Here is a 27,783-nt window from a genome sequence, read left to right as displayed (position 1 = left end):
CGTTTCAATTCTCTTCAACTTTGTACATGTTTGGCTTTATAACTTTTTGATCTGAGCGTCACTGATTAGTCACATGTAGACGAAACGCGCGTTTGGCGTATTAAACTATAATAATGGTACATTTGATAACTTTTTACACCGCTGGGTCGATGCCACTGCTGGTGGACGTTTCCTCCCCGGGGGTATCACCAGCCTAGCAGTCAACACTTCGGTGTTGACATGAATATCAATTATATGGTCATTTTTATAAATTTCTTGTTTACAAAACTTTAATTTTTTCGAAAAACTAAGGATTTTTTTATCCCAGGAATAGATTACCTTAGCTGTATTTGGCACAACATTTTGGAATTTTGGATCTTCAATGTTCTTCAAATGTATACTTGTTCGGCTTGATTACTTTTTGATCTGAGCGTTTCGTCCCCGAGGGTATCACCAGCACAGTATTCAGCACTTCGGTGTTAACATGAATATCAATTATATGGACATTTTTATAAATTTTATGTTTACAAAATTTGAATATATCGAAAAACTAACGATCTCTGCTTATTTTGTAACAACATCCGGCCATATTACTGAGCGAGTGATCAATAGGGAAATCGGGGATGATTGTTCTTCAAATGTTGAGGTTTAACAGGTGAACTAAACAAAGTCTAATGTATTTCTATTTAAATTGTCATTAACGCTTTTCTATTATAACTTTATATGCAAAAAAATATGGAAAGATAACACTGCCAATAGATTTAGAAGAAAATCAAAGGATATATGGAATATTTATTAATGACACAAAACCAGTACACGAACAGCATAAAAGAAAACATACAAAGAGCAAATGAGCAGCGCTTTATTTTTGTTCTTCATCTCAAAACCACATTGAGACCTTGTTTGTATAGCATATAGACATTGTATTGGTTCCAACATTTCATATATTGCTGCCGTTGTAGTGTACAGTACCAAGTGTAAGAAAAACAGATTGGACCGAAAACAACGGACTTTCTATGAACTGATCTTTAATCCCGGATTTTCGTCTTTTACTTTATCGACAAACATTAACTATACATGTATAATCATTAAGTTGTACAGTAGGCATGGCAGTTTGCAACAACATTTTCTCAAATTACCAGTTTACATACACAAAATATGTAGCGACAAAAAAAAAAAGAGCTAACAGCTTGATGATGCCTGCTTTCCTGGTCCGTTTGTGAAAATTGACGTTTTTAATGTTCCAGACGGGTTAAATCTGTACGTTCCAAACTCTTTTCTTTTGAAAATTTTCCTATGAAACAATAAAAACACAAGAGGATTCACGAGGCTATTCAAAGGCGCCAAGACGTACAGAAGTTGAAAAGTAGCTCCAAATTTAATCAATTTCCACATCATCAACGATGTACCAACACACACCGGTGTCCAGCAAACAATGTATGCTGTAAAAGTAAATATAAATGCATATATTTTGAATGAGGAAAGTAAAAGACTTATACGATTGAATCAAATTGAACAACTTGTCACAAACGAAATACATAAATGTCAAAGGTCAACTACAAACTTATTATTTCAACCACTTTTAATGTCTTCGAAATTGTAGAAACATTGTGTCACAGTTCTTTTTACTTTTGTATATATATATATATATATATATATATATATATATATATATATATATATATTGTTCTGTCAAACTCTTACCGCAATGTGTTTTCTTATTATGCAGCTACTGTATTGATACAGTGATATACAGAAACAAACCGACAAACTCTTACTGCATTGTGTTTCCTTATTATGCAGCTACTGTATTGATACAGTGATATACAGAAACAAACCGACAAACTCTTACTGCATTGTGTTTCCTTATTATGCAGCTACTGTATTGATACAGTGATATACAGAAACAAACCGACAAACTCTTACTGCATTGTGTTTCCTTATTATGCAGACACTTTGTTAATACAGTCATATACAGAAACAAACAGAAAAAACTCTTACTGCATTGTTTTTCCTTATTATGAAGCTACTGTGTTGATACAGTGATATACAGAAACAAACCGACAAACTCTTACCGCATTGGGTTTCCTTATTATGCAGACACTTTGTTGATACAGTGATATACAGAAACATACAGACAAACTCTTACCGCATTGTGTTTCCTTATTATGAAGACACTTTGTTAATACAGTGATATACAGAAACAAACAGACACACTCTTACCGCTTTGTGTTTCCTTATTATGCAGCTATTTTGTTAATAAAGTGATATACAACAACAACCAATCTGTTATTATTCAGATAATTAGTTGATACAGTGATATAAAAAAAACAAACAGGCAAACTATAACCGCATAGTGTTTCCTTATTATGTAGATATTTTTTTGATATAGTGATATACAGACATTAACAGACAGACTCTTACCGCATTTCTGTCTTACTTTGCAGATACTTTTTTGATAGAGTGATATACAGAAACAAACAGACAAACTCTTACCGCATTGTGTTTCCTTACTATGCAAATACTTTTTTGATACAGTGATATACAGAAAGAAGCAGATAAACTCTTACCTTATTGCGTTTCCTTATTATTCAGATATTTTGTTGATACAGTGATATACAGAAACAAGCAGATACACACTAACCGAAGGGTGTTTCCTTATTATGCAGATTCTGTTTTGATACAGTGATATACAGAAACAAACAAACAAACTGTTACTGCATTGTGTTTCCTTATTTTTCAGATACTTTGTTGATACAGTCATATACAGAAACAAACAGATATACTCTTACTGCATTGTGTTTCCTTACTTTGCAGATATTCTGTTGATACAGTGATATACAGAAACCAACAGACAAACTCTGACCGCATTGTGTTTCCTTAATTTACAGATACTTTGTTGATACAGTAAAAACAGAAACCAACAGACAAACTCTGACCGCATTGTGTTTCCTTACTAGGCAGATACTTTGTTAATACAGTGATATACAGAAACAAACAGACAAACTCTTACCGCATTGTGTTTCCTTTTTATGCAAATACATTTTGATACAGTGATATACAGAAACAAATAGACAAACACTAGGCAGATACTTTGTTGTAACAGTGATATACATAAACAAACAAACTCTTACCGCATTGTGTTTCCTTACTATACAAATACTTTGTTGATACAGTGATATACAGAAACAAACAGACACACTTTTATTACATTGTGTTTCCTTATTATGCAGATACTTCATCTGACGTGTACCCTGTCTACACAAAATCTTTTTGTGGAGTACATGCGATTCTCTCTACCTTTTACCTTGATTTATAAGTTATTGATAGTTGAATGGAAATTTAAAAAAATGAAACACTACTGTTTACACTAATGAAGTATATATACATACCAGTTACGATGATCAGAAGTAATTTAATGGTCCTAATTTTAGCCTGAGCAATAAGTGGTTTCCTTGTCCTTTTTTTCTGACCATCGGTTTTACGTGTGGAATCTACAGAAAGCAGTTCAATTCAGTTTTAAACAAGAAATTAAGACACTTTTGAGAACGTAAAAGCAAAAGATCCGCTGTGCTTTAATTTGAAACAAAATAAGTCATTTTCATATTTTCTGAAGGAATTGATCATTTATGCTTTAATTGAAGTCACAGAACATCGATCTTGTATGGTGTAATTCATACCAATATAAGTAATTTTTTTCATTAATTCCTAATGAATCGACCATTCATGTTTTGTGAAAAATGATTTACTTGATTAAATATTTGAATTTGATGCTTCCTTTGCCAATTGAGTGTTAAATACAAAAACTTCGATTTAACAGGGAGATATCAATATTCTTATGATTTCTTAAGGCAACACAATCCATTTCACTCTTTCTTAATAATAGAAAATGATAACTGTTGCTGACAAAATATATTGTAAAATGCTGAAATATTTGAAAGAAAAAAATTACAAAGCCCTCTGGTCGACCTTGGGTTTTGCTTATCGTTAAATGCAGTACGGCGATCTTGGATTGCTAACATCTACGTCATGTTATATATCTGGAAGTTAGTTATCTTATATGAAATCATTTCTCGCCTTTTTCTGGTATATTGCAAGTCACAATGATTATATCATGTATATCATGACCTTCTGCTGTTGTGTTTTTCTATGGTCGGGTTGTTGTCTCTTTGGCGCATTCCCCATTTCCATTCTCAATTTTAGTATTTCAATATATTGGAAGTATACATTTATCACGTTTTCGTTTAGTATTTTTCGGTAACATTTTTACTGTTATATTATTTTTGTCAAACCTAAGGTTGTTTTGATATGTGTTAACCCCCATACTCAATTATATATTGTTTTAAGTTGTCTAGATTATACTTACTAGTTGTTCTTCTAGTATTGTCATTCAAAAGTTCATTTCGCTCGCGACGACAAATTGTAACAATAATACATGTATAGCACGCTCCAATGATAAGGACAGGAAGAATCAGAATGAGGCTGATATCAAACATAAGCATAACCTAAAAAAAAAAACGGCAACATATCGATTTATCTTCAAATATATATAAAAGAAATTTATTGTAGTTGTTGTGTAAAATGTGTAGAAGTTTCATATGTCGGTACATGTCTTATTATAACATGAATTTATTTGACAGCAAACCCTGCTTCAATATATCGGAAATCTTGAAGTTGAAAATGAAACCATATATACGCCTTATGTACACGAACAATTAAACATTTGGAGCGGACGTATGGGTAAGTAAAAATCAAAACACAAAGATGAACCAAACTTTTTTGGGGGAAATCGTAATCTAGTAGTTTGGGCCTTTGTGTTTGCCTTCTACTCCCTTTGAATATTTCCTTATATTTTCACTTTGAATACATGTATACGTACACGTTTTGTTTTGTATGTAACAGTGTTGTGTTTCTGCTGTCAATTTTAGTAAGTAATTAAAAAAACAAAAAATGACAAATCAAACAATAATATAAAAATGACAGTAAAAGTAGTGTCTAATTTAACTGAATTAAAAGCCTTTGTTTTCAAGTTGATAAAACGTATATTTATTTTTCCAAGATTTGAAAAAAAACAACTTATTTCTTGTGTTATCAAAGTAGGATTCAGTATTTCAATGATTGTCTATCATATTTGTTTTGTTTAATTTATGTACACACATTATCCGTGGGTTTCCTCATTACAATTGTTTTACAATTTGTCATAACGATTTCTTTTAAATCATTCCTAAAGTTTGTTTTGCTCATTGCTTAAATTCGTACAAAGGTCTTTCTTCCTTAAATCGATGGTGGTCTTTACGAATTGATTTTCCTATTAGTTCAGTATTTTTGCTCTTTAACTTTTTATCCTTCCGGATACTACCACATTAATTGAATTTTAAATAGGCATGTAGAAATTTTACCTTTTTGTCAAAATCATGTCCACATTTTCCATTATTGAATCTTACACACACCATATATGGTATAGAAAGTAACATCGCCAGAATCCATGTTGTCATTATCAATGATACTCTATATTTAGCACCTCTGGCAGAGGAAGATAAAGGTCTTAGAATAACATACAAACGATCCAGTGTCAGAGTAACGATAGCAAACGTAGATACATAAATCGGAAACATTTTCACTCCATACAATACATAGCAGGCGTATTTAGTCCAGCCGATATGAAATCTGTATATTATAACCTCGGGTAAAAGATAAATCAAACCGACACAAAAATCTGAAAAAGGGAAATATCATTTGCTTTTAAAAATGACCACAAAGCAGAACAGATATTGTCATCATTATTATATCATTGATGTCATTTTAGCTGTAATTTTCAAATGCACTTTAAATCAGAGCCTTCAAAAACTTTGTATTAATCAGGTGGTTGCTTTAACATCTGTAACATGGATATTATTTCGGTCATTAATAATGTCCGTACGGTGACCATAGATAAAGTCCGTACGGTGACCATAAATTTTGCATATCAACGGTACTTGTTGTGGTATAGAAAGTGAGCTTATCATTTGCAAATATACCACATTTTAATTTTGTTTTTTACTGTTGATATTTACTTCAGAAACAAATATCATACTCACGAAAATCGTTGTCATACTTAAGTTTGAGTGTATGTACTTAAAAAAAGAAATACCAATATCAGATTTGTACAAACTGTTTTGATATCATTATTGTTAATCTGTGATTGCACTTTCTTGTCTTATTCGTGGAAACTTCAAATTGTTATAATTAAACAGCAGAGTAATTGCATTGATCGAATTTAAAAGCGATAAACCATAATAAATCAATTTGGACTGAACAATCAAGATCCCGGGTAAATGACTGAAGAGACAAATTTTGATTAACGAGACAATATACGGAATATGACATTATCATGCAAACAAAAACATTTACGTTTCCATCTATTCTCAGGCGGTATAACATGCTCGTTAAATGTGGTTAAATGTTTAATTACATTCAGCTGTTTCCTGAAAGCTGATAACTATGGTTCATAATGTTTTACTTTTTCAATAAATACAGGACTTAAGTTTAACTTCAAAAACAAACAAATACATTTTTCATACGTTTGTGTTATGATGTAGATCAGTGCTTCTGTTTTTCCATTGTTATCTTCTTATAGTTAATGTGTTGCCGTCAGTTTCAATTAGTAACTTGTATTTGTTTTAAGTCTATAACGGTATACTAATGTTGCCATTATTTGGTAGATATACATCATTCGATTGGTTTTCTAATCTTTTTGATTTGAACGTTCCTGATGACGACTGCTCAGTAAAGGGGCCTAAGACAGAGTCAAATTGATTAAGTGTTCATATTTTATACTGACCTATCCTCGGACATATCCAATGAGTGCTATTTTCATATTTTTTACTAATATGTTCTAGTTGTATTACCTGCTATTGCTAAATTTTGTACAAAGAAAGCCATCCTACTGTTCTGTTTCTTGCGGATAAGTAGTATCAGTATAGTTGAGTTAAACACCAAAATTCCAACCAGGATTCCAACTGCCAGCCATTTAGTTACTTCATTGATTGTCTGGATACAAGAATAAATTCATAGAAATATATATCTATTTATACAACAAATTTTGTTTTCTAATATGGAAAACTATGGTTTTTTTCTCATCAGATAGTTTTTATCAATTTGATATGCTTTAATATTTGAACATGTTGGAGCTGATAATCCTATCATTATTTTTGTGAGGGTTTCAGCACCTGAGATCACCCCTAGTTTTTGGTGGGGTTCGTGTTGTTTATTCTTTAGTTTTCTATGTTGTGTCATGTTTACTATTGTTTTTCTGTTTGTCTTTTTCATTTTTAGCCATGGCGTTGTCAGTTTGTTTTAGATTTATGAGTTTGACTGTCCCTTTGGTATCGTTCGTCCCTCTTTTTCTCCCAAGGAATTAACTAAACCAAACGTTCTATGTTTACGAACGGAGAATGGTTATGTCATGTTTCACTTGATTTGTATTTTTTTCAATTTATGTGTTTAATTTTAGTGTTAGTTGAGAACCAATTTCAAATCTAATACTGTGAGTTGTAAAATTGACTTATTAGGTTAATGAAAAACAACTGTTGAGTCAATTTGGGAAACGTCAAGTAATAATCGATATAAATATAAAATACAGAATATTTTCCAATCTAATAATGATCAGATACTTACTACAAAATCGATTTAAGTGATGTTCTCTTCTCATATGCGAGATATTATACTATATAAAATTGAGAATGGAAATGGGGAATGTGTCAAAGAGACAACAACCCGACCAAATAAAAAACAACAGCAGAGGGTCACCAACAGGTCTTCAATTTAGCGAGAAATTCCCGCACCCGGAGGCGTCCTTCAGCTGGCCCCTAAACAAATATATACTAGTCCAGTGATAATGAACGCCATACTAATTTCCAAATTGTACACAAGAAACTAAAATTAAAATAATACAAGACTAACAAAGGCCAGAGGCTCCTGACTTGGGACAGGCGCAAAATGCGGCGGGGTTAAACATGTTTGTGAGATCTCAACCCTCCCCCTATACCTCTAACCAATGTAGTAAAGTAAACGCATAACAATACGCACATTAAAATTCAGTTCAAGAGAAATCCGAGTCTGATGTCAGAATTATGTATATATCGATCTATCGATCACGTTACGGTTACACTATTCCAAATATGATCTTTTTGTTAGTTTACGATTCAAGTTAAAATAGTAAGTACCATGGTTTTGACAATTTTTACTTTGAGAATGCTGATATTGACTGATTCACACAAAAATTGTAATAAGGAATGTGTAACCTAGTTGACCAGATGATTTCCCGACAACAAGACACTTTGTTAATCGTTTTTAAAAAGTATATTAAGTGTTTATTCATAGAGTTTTAAACAAGATATTCGTAAAAAAATGTTTTTGGATAACATACCTGTTTATCAATCCTTACTTTGTAGTTCTACATGTATCGATCATTAAATTAGATGTATGTTTCATTATAATAAGTTATTTTGATTGGCTACACAGCAATATCGCGTTATTTCTTGAACAACTTCCTTACAAAAATAGAATGTATTGTTCTTGCTGACACGAGGTCACACAAAAAAGTGCACATGTAAATTAAATAAAAATTTGATAAAATTCGTGTTTTCATGAACCCCAGCTGAAAAAAGGTAATTATACGTAATGAATGCTTCTTTTTGTGATTTCATAGGGTTGTAAAAGCTTTAACTGTGCGCACATTTTTAGAATGAAGCCCCTCCTTGCCTCATACAAAATGTACTTCGGTCATTGCTTTTACACCCCAATAAAGTTACAAAAAGAAGCATTCAATCATTAAATAGTAATGTTCAATAATTACACAATTGCGGTGTTCCATGCTTAAGATATATTGGTGACATTTAGTTAAATTCTAAGTTAGTGTAATTCTTGATGTAGTATTTTCATATTGACAATCAAAACACATTTTCTTATTTCCTATTTTATCATTACAGTAAAGTCATTACTTACAGACGGAAAGGGCATCTTCTTTCTGGATCCATTTCTCAAATCTAAGTCAAAGCTACTGTTAACACTCACATTGGAATAAAGATCAGCCATTGTGGATAGAGAATCATTCGTTTTATGGTAGGTATTTTCTATTTACTGTGTCGTCTAAAATCAAGAATATAAACATTTATTTAAAACATATTAACTACAGTATGCATTCACACTATATATGAATTTTTACACGTAAAACCTAAAATAACCAAAAACATTTTGTATCTTTGGTGCGTGTTTCTGGATTTATTTTCATGAGAAACAATAAACCCTAAACACTTGTGTTTCACGTTACATTTAATATCAAAAGGAATATGTTATGAACGACTGTACGGTATTGTTTATTTTAATGTCGAATACCCATAATAGCTCTCACACACTTCATTAGAACTTTGTTGGATAATTGTATTATTGACCGCCCTACAACATCTCCTTATTTTTATTTATACCAAATAGGATTAAATACAGGTGGACATAGATACATACATGTTCACTAATATATGTTTAATCAAACAGTAAAAAACACAACCTAAAGAATACATCACCACCGTTTTAGAGTTTGCCCTGTGCCATAGACATGACTACCGAAACTTCCTTAACATAATGCATTTTACCGCTTTTCTTTTGATAACAAAATGATTTTAAATTGATAGGAATTTTCAAATTAAGTTGATTTTAACCAATTAAAAGCCAAACTCTGTATTCCTGACTGCTATAATGAATAATTTACAAAGACTATAAAATGAAGTACACATTATAAATAAAATGATCACAAAATTACGAAACAATTCAAGTAAGTCATATTGCTGGTTGACATTAAATGTCTTTTTCTTATTGTCTTGCAATTTTGTGAAAAGACTTGTAAGTGCATCTATGCATTAACATATAGGAAACCAGGTAATGAAAAGAAAACAATGACGTAAGTGGATATTGTTTTACGGGGAAACTACAACCCTGTTAAAGTTAAACAACATGTTAACCTAGAGAAAGGAGTCTTACTAATCTGTTTACTATCGTTTTACATGTTTAGTTTGTCACACTTGCTTGTTGAATGCTGAAGCTATATAATAGGGAATGGAAATTGGGGATATGTCAAAGAGACTACAGTCCTTCCAAAGAGCAGGTATAAGGCAAAGCCCACCATAAATGTGTTTATTCATCAATTGTTTTATTAGTCGTTTGTTCAGCTATGTCCCTTATGTCGGACATAAATTGACTTTGACATCGAGGAGCTAGCGGAAATACATAAATTATTTGTTCGTTATGTGTTATCTTTTTTTACAGTTTAAATATTTTGATAAGCAAAGCACTTTTTATACCAACTGGAACGTTAAATACAAACTGTTTTTAACGCTTATATATATATATATCACTTTCAACTTGTCATGCTTCGCCTTAACCAATCCCAATTTTGTCTAGATTAAAACCATTCAACAATCCTTCAATGGTAACAAACCAAGATTAAAGAGTTTCATAACATAATCAAATCGTCCAAGGGTAAACTAATTCATTTAAGCGACGGGAACAACATGTATGTTGGTCTTTTTAGTGTTCATTGCGTTGTGAGTTTGTTTTCGACTTTAGAATTTTGATGCCGGTTTGGTATATTTTGCCCTTTTGGTGTACCAGAGCAGAGTTTATTTTGATGCCGATTTGGTATATTTTGCCTCTTTTGTGAACCAGAGCAGAGTTTATTTTTGTTTTACGTATTGTTAGTTTGATACCATTTGTTTTATTGGTAAAATAATCACTTCTGAAGAAAAATGTCTAACTATCCTCTTAATTTTATCCTGTCCCATCACAAAACAAAGGCGATTTTCACGTTAAAAAACGTCTTTTTGCAAATCATTAAAAAAGAAAGAAAATGTTTTCAAATATAGATATTGCCATAATATACTTTGAAATTCTTTTAATTTTTGAAAATATTCCCATATTCAACTGGTAACAGGTTATCCTTACTCAAACTGAAACAGACAGTATAAGTTATAAATATGATTGTCATTACTTAAGGCGAAGTATACTAGCGGAAATCGGGATACAAAACGTGCGTCGTTAGTTACGCAAGTTATCTCCCTTTACTCAAAGAACGGGAAATGGGCAAATGTGAGAGAAATCCAGAAAAAAATATCATTACATTGACTTTGTGAGGTCTATCATGAATCGAAAAATAAAGGCAACAGTAGTATACCGCTGTTCATAACTCGTAAATCTATGGACAAAAAACAAAATCGGGGTAACAAAACAAAACTGAGAGAAACGCATTAAATATAAGAGGAGAACAACGACACAACCTTAAAATGTAACACACACAGAAACGGTCTAAGCATTAGACAAAATCCGATGAGAATAACAAATATAACATCAAAACCAAATACATAAATTTGGGATAAAAAAGTACCGTGACAAGTATTCCTGTAGTTTCTCAAAATTTCAAAGACATTATCAGACTCCAATCAGAAATTTTAGTATCACGGTTCTATTGTGTGTTAGTCTGCAACTGTTTTTGTTTTAGCCTCATGCAGGAACCGCCGGGTACATAATATAGCTCGTATTTATTTCAACAGAAATTAGGAATGAACAAATAATCTAGCAAAGGATCTGTTTTTTGTCGTATTTTACTCGTTAAAATCAAAAATGACCCCACAATATATTTTTTGAATGAATTCTTGTAGCGTAATCTTGAAGGTAACTAAAATAACCGTAAAAAAGTGTGTTGAACTAGAAAGGCGTGGGCATGTCCCGTTTTTTATGCAATTGAAAATTTAAGAATAAAATTGTATTTGTGTGAAAAGTATAAACGATAGTACACTAAAGTAAAGGGTAATCGACCTCCAGTAAAACAATCTGTGTCTTTTTGGTCTTTTGTGGATATTTGTCTCATTGGCAATCATACCACATTTTCTTTTTTAAATTAACATGTATAAGTGGGAGGACAAATCTCACAGAAAAAAACCCGAAAAAATCAATCAGATTCCGTATACAAAATATTTCACAGAAACTAAGGATTTAGAACTTTGACATCTATCTCAGAATGAGTAAATCATCTATCTCATCAAAATCTTAGTTCCACGGAGAACTCGAAAATAAACAGATGTCTTCTACTCCGTTGTTATTTTTTGGGAATAAAATATAAATTTAGAACAATGCATGGTTGAACTACACATGTATGATAAAAATAGAACATTCAGTTTTTTTTCTTGATCAAATTTCAATTTCTAACGGATAGCAAAATGTGCATTCTTGTGTTTCATTCAGAAGTAGAGAATACAATCCACTTCATTCGATAAGGCAGCTGGGGTGTCAGAATTTTCGGCGATACATGTTTCTTAAGCTTCTGTAAAAGACATTTCGGTCAAAGTAATTTCAACTTTTAATATGCAAACTGGGGATCGCGGACCTTGTTTTTTTCGTAACAATACATAGAAAAATTAACAACATTTAGGGTATTTCATTGTGTTTATGATATATAGGAAACTTCAGTTTTTCTAATAACAGAAACATTAAACGATAGAATTGTCTCAATTTAGACGGCCTAATTTCGTCTATGAATACTTTTGAAATATATATATAAAAATAAAGGGTCAAGGGCCTAATTTTCTTGAAAACAATATTTTGATAGTTCAATCTTTAAATTTCAAGTTGTAGGTATTTTGTTATATATTAAATGATACTTGGTAAAACAAATAGTATTTTTGAAACATGACCAGAAAGGACGCTCAGAAAAGAATACGCCCGATAGATCTCCTTATTTTTATATTACATCAACAAACCCGATTTATTTGCAAACACAATACGCAATATAAACACGTTTAGCATTACATAATGAACAGTCTCCTTGCCAACTTCCGACGGAAGGTTGTCGCCTTTCCGAAATTTCTAGAGGTCCTGATTTTATATGGAGTTTATGAGCTACGATTCTTGCTTAGAAGTGGCACCCCCTTTCATTATACTGGATACATTCAAATGAATGTACACTAGAAACATTTTTAGCATCATACTGGATGAATATATTATCACTGCATTGCTCTTGGTATAATCGTATATATGATATAGCAGTATACCATTACATACGTACATTCGTATAGCATAACAAAGTACGTACATTCATTATATGGCACTAGCGAATTTACAGCATACAACTATAACAGTAATTGCACAAAGCTTTAGAATTACACTTAACAATATATACAAAAAATCCGATCTGTTTTATTTTTCTGAAATTCATATACGGGTTCTTCTTTCGACCTTATTATAGCCATTCTAAAGATGATATGCATTTGCAGATTTTTATTTTTTTGAGTCGTAGATGTAAAAATTTAAGAAATAATGGTACAAGAAATTATTTCCATTGTTAATGAATCTCCAGCAAACATTGATACCATGATAAAGCCTTGTCGTGTAGTTAAATAAAAGGGAAAGCTATCGAGAAAGGAAATTTTAAAGTAAAATTGTAGAATCACGTGCACGTGTGTGAACTTGACAGATAGAATGGGTTGTGTACGCAATACCCCGAATAACACCGGGAATGGTGAGAAGGAAAAGAAGCGATCCCAATATTATAACAGAATTTTTCATATATGTATAGAATCATTCTGTTCTGATCTGGACAACTCTATATTTGATTTAAAATTATTAGAACAATACAAATATTTCAAAAAAGATGTGGAACCCTGTCTAATCAAGAAAAGATGGAGTTTAAGTCTATACAGTAATTTTCTTTCACTTGCAGTATAGAGTCGGACGCTTATATTCGCCACATTAAACAGCCTATCGTAAGCCCAACGGATGCCACTTCTTGAAAACTAATATGTTTTGTTGGTTTATTAAATTTAATTATTTAATAAAGTTAAACCATTTTTTAAATTGTTCAGGGATCATAAATATTCAGGAGTAAAACACATGCAAATATGGGCCCCTACTCTATTTATTTACCAATTTGCATTATTTTGGCTTTAGAAATATTCTACAACATTTTTCATGTTTTTACAGTTTGTATCATTATTAACCATGTCAACCGATTATGCTTTTCTCTTTTTTTTTCTACATTTCAAATACTGATGGAAATATGTTAACAACACTCAAGATTTGTATGACAATACTGTACGGTACAATAGGTATAATAGCGTAGGGGAATATTTTATAATTCTCCGTTAAAAATCAACCTTCAAGAGAATATAGCTCGAAAACCAGCACGGTGGATAAGGACATTTTTTTGCACCAATGGATTCGTCATCTATTTTTGGATCGAATTTCGAATTTAAAAAAAAATCTGTTGACCAACGAATTAGAAAATCATTATAAAATAAAATATATCTATTTTTTTTTTAGGATTACCCCTATATATCCTTTGTATTTCTGGCATATCATGCTGCTAGTTTCAACAGCTTGTATCTGGAAAACGAAAACGGTTACCCCCTTTTTTATTTCAAATTCTGATGTAGTTTTACAAGCAGAATCCAAATGTAAAATTAAAAAAAAATCTGTTGAGTAGTTATATTACGTACACTTCGCCTTAATCTGGTTTTTGATTTTTAATTGGTATCAGTACCGATTGGAAATTTGTTGAGTAGAATTGAGAATGGAAATGACGAATGTGCCAAAGAGACAACAACCCGACCATAGAGCAGACAACAGCAGAAGGTCACCAACAGGTCTTCAATGTAGAATAGATACAAACATGTAACTCGAATATGATATCTTTTCTAATTTTACTAGTATTTGCCGACTCAGCGTTAATAACATAAATGCTCATAATGATAAAATGAAAGAATCTGAACGATTCGCATTGCCTAAACTTTTTAAATTAAAGTAGTTAGTAAACAGTTATACAAGTCATCACAAAGATGAAACTCAGCTGAAACAACTAACCTTGTCTTTTTTATATAAGGAGGAACTGAACTCCCTTAATGAATCAAATTAAAGCGAGATGTATCTATAAATACTATACTGTCACCTGGTGCTTTTTTCCTCATTTCAAATTATTATTATATTGTATAAGTGTACGGATTTGGTGGACGCAATGCCGAATATTGACCAAAACAATATAAGAAAAAGATTAAAAAAGATGGCAAAAAATTTAAAAAACCGAATAATAAACCAGCAAAAAAAAAAAACTATAGAACTAAGGGCCAAACATTGAAAGACAAGAGTAAAAAGGGTTGAACAAGAATGAATAGATAAAAAAAGGATACACAAATGAAGATCTCCTTACTACCCTTTGAATATAAACAAACGATATAGAGTTCAAATTTCAGATGAATATTGCAATAATTTGCATGATTTGATCTGACAATACAATGATGTGTATACACGTTAACGATGAGAGATGGTCAATACTTATAAAACATGTTATGAGCACATAAAGACGGATGCACTGGAGTTGTCGGATATAGTACTGATCATATTATATTCTCTTTTTATTTGTATAGACTGTTATATTTGTTAATCTTTTTTCAAAACATAATTATCCTCTAGTATGATACATTATTAGATCATACTATCGTTTATTAGTCTACGTACTATTTACTTTTACATTTGAGATATTTATTGATATACAAAATATGTGTGTTACCATCAATTACATCGCTGTGTCATTATTTCTCCTTATATTAGTTATTAATCATGTGAAATGTGACCTGTTCATTAATTACGATGATAAATATAATTGATAACCTGCGAAAAAGAATAAGTTTATAAAGTCAAACACTTTACATGGATCGTATTAAATCTCGGGCCTTATTCACAACATCATTGTAAAGTTATATTCTCAAACACAGGATCAATGTTCAAAGTAACAGCGAATCATGAAATCGTAATAGATAATGCAATAATAGAGTTTAAAAGAAGTTACCACAGTAACCGGAATATCAAACTTATCGTTTCAATATCAAGCATGTACAAGTCTTTGTATGTCCTGTACGTTTTTAATCTTTTTTTTAATGTAACTATTAAGATGAGCAAAATAAATTGTACTGCTATGGTTGAAATTCATCAGGAATGTAAAGAACCAAACATTGGAGTAAAAGAAATATAAAAAAAAATTAAAAATCGGCGATTTATTTACATATTTTATTTTAAAAACTTACCTTTTTTATACTACGGTTTTACTTCCACGGTATATTCAAGATAATAAGTAAAGTCAAGTGCGTGTACATACATAATTCTGTTATAACTCATACAGCATGTATTTTAAAATTCAGATTTAAAAATAAGATAATATAGTGGTTTTAAAGTGTGTGTTTGACAGATTCATTAATTGTATTTGTTTGACGTTCAAAAAGGTGGGGAGGGGGGGGGGGGGTAAACTCATCATATATACCAGGACTAAATTTTGTATATATGGCAGACGCGCGTTTCGTCTACAAACTACTCATCAGTGACGTTCGAATCTAAAAAAGTTAAAAAGGTCAAATAAAGTACGAAGTTGAAGAGCATTAAGGACTAAAGTTTCTTAAAGTTTTGCCAAATAAAGCTAAAGTAATTTATGCCTGAGGTAGAAAAGCCTTAGTATATTTCAAAAACTCAAAATTGGGTAAACACGTAATTTATAAATATAACCATATCAATGTTAATTCATGTTAGCACAAAAAAGTGCTGACTACTAGGCTGGTGATACCCTCGGGGACATAAATCTCCACCAGCAGTGGCATCGACCCAGTGGTTGTAAATAAACTCATCATAGATACCAGGACTATATATTGTATATACGCCAGACGTGCGTTTCGTCTACAAAAGACTCATCATTGACGCTCGAATCCAAAAAAGTTGAAAAGGTCAAATAAAGTACGAAGTTGAAGAGCATTAAGGACTTAAGTTCCTAAAAGTTTTTCGAAATACAGCTTAAAGAGGGACAAAAGATACCAAAGGACAGTCAAACTCATAAATCTAAAACAAACGGACAACACCATAGCTAAAAATGAACAAGACAAACAAACAACAGCACACATGACACAACATAAAAAACTAAAGAATAAACAACACGAATCCCACCAAAAAAACTAGGGGTGATCTCAGGAACTCCGGAAGAGTAAGCAGATCCTGCTCCACATGTGGCACCCGTCGTGTTGCTTATGTTATAACAAATCCGGTAAATAGTATAATTCGGTAGATCACATTCATGAGAGAGAAGGGTATTGTAGTTACGACGTAAGGAACATATCCGATATCATTTGTGAAACGGTTATTCCATAATGGTCAACCAACTCGTGATGGCGTCCGTAAAATTTATGAAGGAATGATTTCAACTTGACCATTTGGAACTCATGGCTTAATAGTTTCCTTGTGCGCAGCAACCCTCTATCAGGAAAATCATGATAGGAAATGCAAGCACGGGAATATCGTATCAACTGGGAGATGTATACCCCGTATGCAGGTGCTGCTGGGATATTGCTACTAAGAAATGCAAATCTGAAATCAACTCTTTTGTCGTAAAGTTTTGTTTTCAACCGACCCTCATTGTCAATTTCTAGGTATAAATCAAGATATGAGGCCGACTTAACTGTATCTGTAGTATCCTTTATCTCTAGCTCGATGCTAGATAATCTATGCTAGAGGTAGAAAAGCCTTAGTATTTCCAAAACTTAAAATTTGTAAACAGGTAGTTTATAAATATAACCATATCAATGATAATTCATGTCAGCACAAAAAAAGTGCTGACTACTGGGCTTGTGATACCCTCGGGGAAATAAATCTCCACCAGCAGTGGCATCGACCTAGTGGTTGTAAATAAACTCATCATAGATACCAGGACTAAATTTTGTATATACGCCAGACGCGCGTTTCGTCTACAAAAGACTCATCAGTGACGCTCGAATCCAAAAAAGTTAAAAAGGTCAAATAAAGTATACCCAAGGAATAACCAAAACTTGGTAGTCTTGAAAAAAAACCCAGACAAAATGACAGAAAACAGTTAACAAGCCACAACTTAAAAAACTTAAGACGATTAAATTTGAAAAGAAAAATCTCCATATGTAATTCTCCATAGATATGATTTTTGAAATTGAAGGTTCACATCTTCAGCAAGACTTATTTCAATGGTCCAACCATGTTTTTCTCATGAAATAATAGATAGAATTAATTATAAAGACAAAACGATATATAAACTTTACCTAGCAGTCAATGTAAAAGACTCAATCATGACAAATCCGCATGTACCAGATAAAAAGGTTCACAAGAGTGAGGATAATCTCTACAATAGTTGAACTCCCACTTATTTATTAACCTTATAATATGTTTCGTCCACCTGTCCGAAGTCATCAGCCTCAACCTCATTACATTAGGTCATGTTGGGGATTTTTATAACTGACTTTGCTTTGTGGGTTTTAATCAATATTAAAGGTCATACAGTAACTGGGTATTGCTTAAATAAACGTCATTAGAACTCTGGTAGGTCTTTGTTTTATGAAAAGCAAACAACATCTCTAATTTTATTTTATACCATCAAACAATTTAACTTCGATACTAGGTATGTTTAATCCTTATTATATAGTTCACAATGATATGAATTTGTAATGTAACAAAACACAGAGAAAACGGTGCTTTTTTTGTATCATTTTCTAAAATATAAATCTAGGTTAAACAAAATTGCGAAATATCTGTATAATACTTACAGTGTAGTGTTACAGGATGTTAATGTGTATGATGAATATATGTACAGTGTACAGAGGAAAGATTTATACAATATATACTTAGCAATACAAATATCGTTCCACATCTCATCATGTATAGTAGTTTTATAATATCTTGTTTTTGCAAAAAAAAAGTGTAGCAACCGAATTTATCTTAATCATAACCTTGCAGTTACATATGCAGAGATTACAGAAAAAATTCCTTTTAATCATGCAATTGAAAATTTACCATATTGCATTTCGCAACACATTGTATTGGGTTCTCTATGCTCTTCAACTTCATATTTATTGGCCTTTTTTTTACTTTTTTGATTCGTGCGTCACAAATGAGTCTTGTGTGAACACATCACGTACACAATGTTTGTCCTTGTATCTATAATGAGGTAAATGACAACCACTGTGTCGATGCCACTGCTTGTGAAGTTTTCCTTTCTGAGGGTATTACAAGCTCTGTTGTCAGCATCTCTGTTTTGACATACCATAGATTATTATTGATATGGTAATAATTATAAATAATTTACCAAACTTTGGATTTCCAGAATATTACAAAGTTTTTACCCAAGAAATAGATTATCTTCGCTGTATTTAAGAACACTTTGAAGTTTTACTGGTATCTTTTGTCTCTTTTTTTAAAGTCTTTTTTGTTCTCAGTTTTTTTAAATTCGTACAGTGTTAGGCCTTTTTTATTCGAGCGTTTCTAATAAGTCTTTTGAAGTCGAAACTCGTGTCTTACGTTCAAAATTTTCATCCTTGTATGTATGAATTTGTTTATCAAACACCAAAAATCAAAAATCAAAAGGTGTTTTTAAATGTTAAAAACTGAAATAGAAAAATCTCAATTCACCAAACTGTTAAACCTGTCGAAATGAAGAAAAATTTCTTCTCCTTAGAAAATTAACGGGAAAACTGCGTGTGTTTTGCTGCTGAGTATATTTTTAATAAACAACTTCCGTTTTGACCTAATTTTGAATAATAAGTGTTACAGTTATTATATATGGCTAACTATGCGTAGGTCAGGATATTAATTATAAGTATATTTACATTTAGTCGGTTTACAAATTATAAACCAAAAAGCATCCTTCTACTTTAAATTTGGTATCTAACATATTTAAACTTATTGATAAGCAGTTATTCAGACGCTGATGTAGAATATTCGGAAAGATGTGAAAGACAAGTCCAGCAATACAATACAATAGCAGAAAATTGGCTGAATGTATTTATCATCATGTAAGGAATTGCATCTATCGTGTCGTTTATATTGTAGAATTTAACCAATTAAAATAAAATTGAAAATGAAAATGGGGAAATATGTAAAAGAGACAACAACCCGACTAAAGAGCAGACAACATCTTGTTAATCTTTAGAGAATTTAAATAAAATTAATTCAAATAAAATTCAGGATGCATGGTTTACCCAAAGTCCTGTGTGAAAACTGAATGCATAATAAATGGAAGTGTGTAAAATGAATTACAAGAATTTCATTCACCCTTCGCGGACAGTCATGCAACTCATATATCCGTGATGCATATTGTTGTTGCAGTGTTTTAATAGTTTAATGGATAACAAAAATAAAGGTAAATTGAAAAAAAACCATCATAGCTCTTTTCAATTTCTTTTGAATATTAAATATGTTTGAACATTTCCAATGATAGTCAGGTGTTTACGCTGTAATAGATATTCTAAATATATGTTCAATATTAAAACACCAAGCAACACATATCTGAATAAAAGCACATAATGTGGATATTACAAATGCAACATTTATCAACTACCAAGGGACCAGATTTCTTGGATTAAATGATCATGTTGATCAGATAACAGTATTTTAATACTCATACACAATGTTAAATGTATAAAACATTTAAAGCGATTAAATTGCAGATTTTTTTTTCAATTTTGTTTCATTACATTAGTATTAAAGTATACAGTAAAACGTATAGTTGAAGATTCACCAATTGATACCTTTTTTATTAATCAGAGAACTCTTTCCAAATAGATTTATAAAATCGTATACGTTGATTAGTGATTGAACTATTAATTGAACACGTTAACTGTATAAATTAGCCTTTTTTATGGTATTTTGGAAACAAGTAACTTATGCATATTCATCACCTGCGGCCATTTTGTCAAGCGTAAACATATAGTCGTGACCATTTTTTTTTTACTGTAAACACATATAAACTGGTTGGTTACTGTAGAGATAAAAAAAAGATATGGTATGATTGGCAATGAGAAAAAATCTCTATCTGAGACCAGTATAGGCTAATAATGTACAAAAACGTTAAGCGTGGTATGTCATGCAGATAAGAAAGACTTATATAAATATATTTATATATATATCAGCTAAATTATCTATAGTAAAGGATCCTAAAAATTTATGTAAGATACAGTCACAAAAAATAATTATATTTATGAGTACGACTGAGCCAGTGACAACTCTACAACAGATTTATCCATCGGATCACTAGCAATAATGGTGATACATGGCTGTGTGAAGAACCAAAATTTTGCGAAAGCAAATTTACAGATCTTACATTGTTGGGTTGATATTTAGACGAGTTGTATATATATATATATACATATATATAAATATATATAAATATATATATATAAATACATATATATATATATAGTTTTCAAAAGTACCAGGATTATAATTTAGTACGCCAGACGCGCGTTTCGCCTACATAAGACTCATCAGTGACGCTCAAATCGAAATATTGATAAAGCCAAACATGTACAAAGTTGAAGAGCATTGATGATCCAAAATTCCAAAAAGTTGTGCCAAATACGGCTAAGGTAATCTATGCCTGGAATAAGAAAATCCTTAGTTTTTCGAAAAATTCAAAGTTTTGTAAACAGGAAATTTATAAAAATGACCACATTATTGATATTCATGTCAACACCGAAATGTTGACTACTGGGCTGGTGATACCCTCGGGGACGAAACGTCCACCAGCAGTGGCATCGACCCAGTGGTTAAAATAGTTATCAAAAGTACCAGGATTATAATTTAGTACGCCAGACGCGCGTTTCGTCTACATAAGACTCATCAGTGACGCTCAAATCGAAATATTGATAAAGCCAAACATGTACAAAGTTGAAGAGCATTGATGATCCAAAATTCCAAAAAGTTGTGCCAAATACGGCTAAGGTAATCTATGCCTGGAATAAGAAAATCCTTAGTTTTTCGAAAAATTCAAAGTTTTGTAAACAGAAAATTTATAAAAATGACCACATTATTGATATTCATGTCAACACCGAAATGTTGACTCCTGGGCTGGTGATATATATTAGTGTCTAAGAATGTAACTTTAACACACTAATGAGTGTTATAAAATTAGTTGTTATATTTTATATATTATTCACGCAATATTTCGCTAAACAGATTAGCTTCATGCGTGTGCATCTATCTAGGTGAAATCGGATTTACGACTTTCTTTTTTCTTCTTCTTCTGACAAAAAATATCTTTGAAGCTTTAGCTGCACAAAATTTATAGATTGAATGTCTATATGAAACATATTTTTGCCGTTTATTGTACATAACTGTTTTTAAATCTAAACAAATAGGGTTTTTAGTCAAATAGAATAAAATTCATAACTTTTTCCTTTGGTTTTGGCTAAAACTGTTTTTCATCACTTTCATTAAGTCCATCAGGTTCAAGAGTACGTAGCTGATGCATTTAGAACCGTTTACTCTGTTTTCTCCTTTCGGAGTCCCAATTTTGGTTTACCTCAATTATTTGAAAGGTGATATTATCAAAAGTATTTCCTGTTCTTTAGAGGTGTCTCGTAGTTAGACAGTTTCTTCTTTTTGTATAAAACGACCGGAGTTTTGTATGACGTCCATTATCACTAAACAAGTATACATATTTGTGAAGGGGCAAGCTGAAGACCGCCATCGGGTGTGGGAGTTTCTCGCTGCATTGAAGACCCATTGGTGGCCTTCGGCTGTTGTCTACTCCATGATCAGGTTGTTGTCTCTTTGACACATTCCCCATTTCCATTATCAATTTTATCTTACACGGTCCAATTCATCTAATGTTAATTCATATAACAACCGAGGAAGTAACAAAAATTTAAGCTAGTATCGGAAGAGTTATAGTTATTGCCTTCATTGAAGAAGTCATATTTAAGATTCCTAGCTTGAAAATCATTATCCATAATGAATCTATTCATTTAAGAAATTTATAGACGTCAACTGTGACGTAAGAGTTAATAAATCGACTCTTAAAATTATAAGGTCTTTGCATCGGAACTAAACACATTTATTCTAAAAACAGTTGTTGGCATGACACGGGTTATGTTCTTCTCATATATGTTATGATGGTATGATACTAAACCCCTAACGGGAAGGATTGTGCCTGATGTTCATATGATGAAATCATAATCTTTCAGTCAGTTTAATTGAAGTCTGGAGCTGGCATGTCAGTTAACTGCTAGTAGTCTGTTGTTATTTATGTATTATTGTCATTTTGTTTATTTTCTTTGGTTACATCTTCTGACATCAGACTCGGACTTCTCTTGAACTGAATTTTTATGTGCGTATTGTTATGCGTTTACTTTTCTACATTGGTTAGAGGTATAGGGGGAGGGTTGAGATCTCACAAACATGTTTAACCCCGCCGCATTTTTGCGCCTGTCCCAAGTCAGGAGCCTCTGGCCTTTGTTAGTCTTGTATTATTTTAATTTTAGTTTCTTGTGTACAATTTGGAAATTAGTATGGCGTTCATTATCACTGAACTAGTATATATTTGTTTCGGGGCCAGTTGAAGGACGCCTCCGGGTGCGGGAATTTCTCGCTACATTGAAGACCTGTTGGTGACCCTCTGCTGTTGTTTTTTATTTGGTCGGGTTGTTGTCTCTTTGACACATTCCCCATTTCCATTCTCAATTTTATCTTGATTAAATTCCTTTCACGCATTGCAATGTTTTTGACACCGCAAATCGAAGAAACAGCTAGTAGTGTTGTAGAATACTCGTGGACATTGAAATTAAAAGATAGTCTTTTGAAACTGATAAATACATATACCAACAGAATGTTGGAACGTTGTCGTTTGGGCTTCGTTTATTGTTGAATAAATTAAGAAATTATAGCATTTGTTTTCTATATTGAATTTCTTACATTTTTTTAAGGTCAAGGCTTTTTGTAGATTACCTTCCGGTATGAGTTTTGTTCATTGTTGATGGTAACACTGGTGAACATTGGCAATTATACCACATTTTTTTTCATCAGTTGCAATAACAATGATTTCCAAGTGAAATAAAAACCGTTAATTTCAGATGTGCAATAAATGTAGTCAGAAGTATATACTATGTTTTCACAAACTATATTAAGTGAAAAGCGAGATAAAGTCAATTGTCTTATCATTCAAAAAAAAAAAAATGAAAGGTTAGCTTGCAATTTGTCAAAATGTTAATACTGACTTTTATTTGACGGCTTAATACTTTATACTATATCGCTTGCGTTAATTTCTTTTAACAGGCACGTTATGTTACAACGATGTTTTGTTTTCCTAAACAATTTTGAGTGAGACACCAGACAAAGACAATTGTATTATCATTCAGTATAATTAGTAGAATAGTTGCAATGTGTCCAATTTAAACAATGAATGCAATTTCACGCCTTATCATGTCATACCATATCTATTTCGCTTATCTCCGTAGACAAAATGTAATATTTTCCTTATTATCTACTTAAAGTTGAATGTTAGATGAAGTCAATTTTTGAAGTAATCAGTTTACATAAATATATAGATTCAATTTCATATTTATATAGAACAGCCAAACTAAAAAAAAAGTAAATTCATTTATCTATGAACTATTTGGGGAAAATCCTACATTGAGTTATTTATGGTAACGAAATTTACGATCTAATAATTAATCCGTCATTTATTTACTGAGGTCAAAATCTAACACTGTCTATTCTAAGACAAGTCGTAAGACTTTCCATAACGTTTTACTGGTAATTTAAAAATAAAGAAGATGTGGTAAGATTGTAAATGCGACAAATCTTCACAAGTGACCAAAATGACACTGAAATTGACAGCTATAGGAAACTGTACAGCCTTCAACAATGAGAAAAGACATACCGCATAGTCAGCTATAAGTCAAGTTAAAGTATGCCTCGGAAGATATATATTCAAAATGTGTTTTTGAATTACAGTCAGGACTCTACTTTGTCAAAGTTATCTCCCCATTACGCCAGTTCATTTTCACAAACGTAGAATTGGAAGCCATGGTAGGGATGACGCGCTGCCAATTTTGCTGTTGGAAACCGATCAATTTATCCACATTGCACCACTACGGCCCTTATATGTCAGTTGTATTTTAAAAGACAAATGCATCAACTAACTAATGAGCATCAGTTAATTATCTTGTCTGCACTTAGTCAAAACTATTGTATGATCGGTTGTCAGGTGGAATTTTCGAAAATTAATAAACATTTCAAAAAATTTGAATTAAATATTTCGTGGAAGGGCAGACTACATTTTGTTAGTGGTTGAGGACGAAAAACCCCAGTAATCACATACAAAACATTGTAATTTTTCGAAGATATGCATTTTCATCATCCAACTTGAAAGACCGTCGTTAAGTACTTTTAGAAAAAAAAAATAGCTATTCGAACACACCTACTCTGTTTTTGTGATTCATTAGATAGGTATTTCACTTGACCCATATATTTCATCTTTTAGTACTGTGACTTTTTTATGTAATAAACTCAACCTGTAGCTTTGATATATACAAATGATAAAATCTGAAGCGAGACTGTATGACATATTCTTGCTTTGTACGATATCAAGACAAAATATTAAACTCAAACACGCCCTAACATAAAAAGATGCACTCGATTTTCTCATTTCGATACAATTGGTACCTATTTTTGGAATTTTTTCTTGAATCACATAATGGAAAGGCAGACACGAAAATTACTGAACTAATAGATATGTTTTCCGTCCGTGGTAATTTTGTTTTTAAATCGAGGTTATGCATTGTCTACTTCCAACAGAAGATACCCATGTCGTCGACTTGATACATAATTGTTCTGCTTAACTATGTTCAGATAAATTAAAAACTTATGCAAATGGTGTTTTTAAAATAAAACACTTCGTAATTGAGAAGAAAATTGTCATTTTACTTGTTTCTACCAACTTTTAAAATTTTGGTCACTATAGTAAACATTACAGTAAGCATTTATCGCCTTCTCTAACAAAGAGCTTCGATTTTTTTGTTCTATTTCAACCGGGTTTCCACCTGATTACATGTAAGGAAAATACGTATTTTTTTTGTGATGGTCTCAGTGTAGTATTTAGGAAACTATATGCCAAACTATGCATTCAAATATTTACAGATCTGTGTTATTTGATATTAATATCGGATATTCAAATTTGTACTTTTTTCTCTTATAATACATAACACATGCTCAAGAATGCAATGCCCTAAGTTCTTTCCCAAAATATACTTTTGGCATGTTTGAGGATGTATACAAATTTATAAGAAACATTCTTTTATCAAAAACACAATTGGTTTACAGATATGCTATACATGGTATTTCGTATACACACAAATTGAATTTACCCAAAGACTTCTTTCAATGCAAAAAGTTTGTTTACAAGCATATATAAAAGCAGTTTTAAATATAAATACCTACAAAAGATACTCTATCTGTTGAACTGTATGATAATGTCATGGAATAAAACTATATGAAAATTTGTTGAATGAACATTTAAAGAATATGATTTTCATCATTTAGTATAATTCTTCAGAACTGTAATAGAGGAAATACTGAAAACCAACTGATTTTCGCGGATACTTTATTTCGCATTTTACATGTTCTAATCCACCTAGCGGCTATTAAATTTCGCGGTATTCTTATCTACTTGATGAAGTTTGATACGTTAAGATCCAAGTTATACATATTCGCGGTGATTTATATTCGCATTATTTTTCTACTCGCGAATGTTGCGAAAATAAATCGGCCTCGAAAATAAGTTGGTTTATAGTATATATTGATTCATTGAAAAACATAACATTTCTTAATAAAAAACGAGAGAGAAGACTTTACATTGATATTTGGAATATGTAATGAAAGATCGACTTTAGATTGGATAACTTATCCATGTAAATAAGGGCAACAGTAGTATACCGCTGTTCAAAATTCATAAATCGATAGATAAAAAAACAGATCCGGGTTACAAACTAAAACTGAGGGAAACGTGTCAAATGTAAGAGAACTACTACACAACAGTGACACAATACCGAAACGTAACACACACAGAAAAGAACTGTTTCTCGTTTCTCGTTTTTTTTTTATATAGATTAGACTGTTGGTTTTCCCATTTCAATGGTTTTACACTAGTAATTTGGGGGCCCTTTCTAGCTTGGTGTTCGGTGTGAGCGAAGACTCCGTGTTGAAGGCCGTACATTGACCTATAATGGTTTACTTTTTTAAATTGTTATTTGAATGGAGAGTTGTCTCATTGGAACTCACATCACATCTTCCTATATCTATACATAAAGTAACAATTTTATCTGTCCTAGGTGATTTAAATATTTTATAACTGATACGGAAATTATAGTTATATTTTGTTGTATGTCTTGCTATTTAGAGTTGTCATATAATAATAATATCTTTAAGACCATACTTGAAACTGTACATGTGTGTAATCCTGCTTGATTGTTTTCTGTCTTTATGTCAAAAATAAACAAATTACAAAAAAAAAAGTAACAATTGTATCATTTTATTCTTTAATAATTTAGAAAAATATTAAGAACAGACAAAATGTCAGTCAATAATTTTAGGAAACGACACGTGCATTTACATTATCGGACACTTATCATTCTTATTGTTTCCCATTCATAATTAAATTTATTCTTACCTTATTGGCATACCAGGATACATTGGAAAACATTTATCCATAGCTGTTAAATATGTTACACTTATATGTCAATAAATCAATTGAGGCTTATATATATTTTTTTCAGTATTAACACTAATCGGTCCACGATGTAACTAAATGCACAAGGCAATTATATAAATTTTATCATGTATATAGGAATAGTAGATTACCGGAATAACATCACTATAATAGTTGATATTAGATACACTTTATATCCTTTCTGTCAGGGAGACATGTCATATGTTGCCGGAAAATAAACGCAC

General features: G+C 31.6%; 1 protein-coding gene across 2 annotated transcripts; it reads right to left on the bottom strand.

Moving 5' to 3' along the window:
- Positions 1–754: 754 nt before the first annotated feature.
- On the bottom strand, positions 755–27,783 carry LOC143058463 (mesotocin receptor-like). Of its 2 annotated transcripts, none has more exons than XM_076231946.1 (7): positions 27,500–27,783; positions 8,965–9,108; positions 6,867–7,008; positions 5,379–5,695; positions 4,346–4,484; positions 3,372–3,473; positions 755–1,421 (listed from the first exon to the last, which is right to left on the bottom strand). In XM_076231946.1, exons 2-7 carry the CDS (start codon positions 9,052–9,054, stop codon positions 1,162–1,164), a joined length of 1,050 nt encoding a protein of 349 aa, XP_076088061.1. In that variant the 5' UTR covers positions 9,055–9,108; positions 27,500–27,783; the 3' UTR covers positions 755–1,161. The 2 variants fall into 2 exon arrangements, with proteins under 2 accessions (XP_076088061.1, XP_076088062.1); XM_076231947.1 differs by lacking the exon at positions 27,500–27,783 and adding an exon at positions 18,603–18,663.

This window comes from Mytilus galloprovincialis, chromosome 14 (genome assembly GCF_965363235.1).
Source record: "Mytilus galloprovincialis chromosome 14, xbMytGall1.hap1.1, whole genome shotgun sequence".
Classification (NCBI taxonomy): domain Eukaryota; kingdom Metazoa; phylum Mollusca; class Bivalvia; order Mytilida; family Mytilidae; genus Mytilus; species Mytilus galloprovincialis.
The sequence above is the reverse complement of the archived record's forward strand: the minus strand, read 5'-3'. Positions and strand labels throughout refer to the sequence as shown.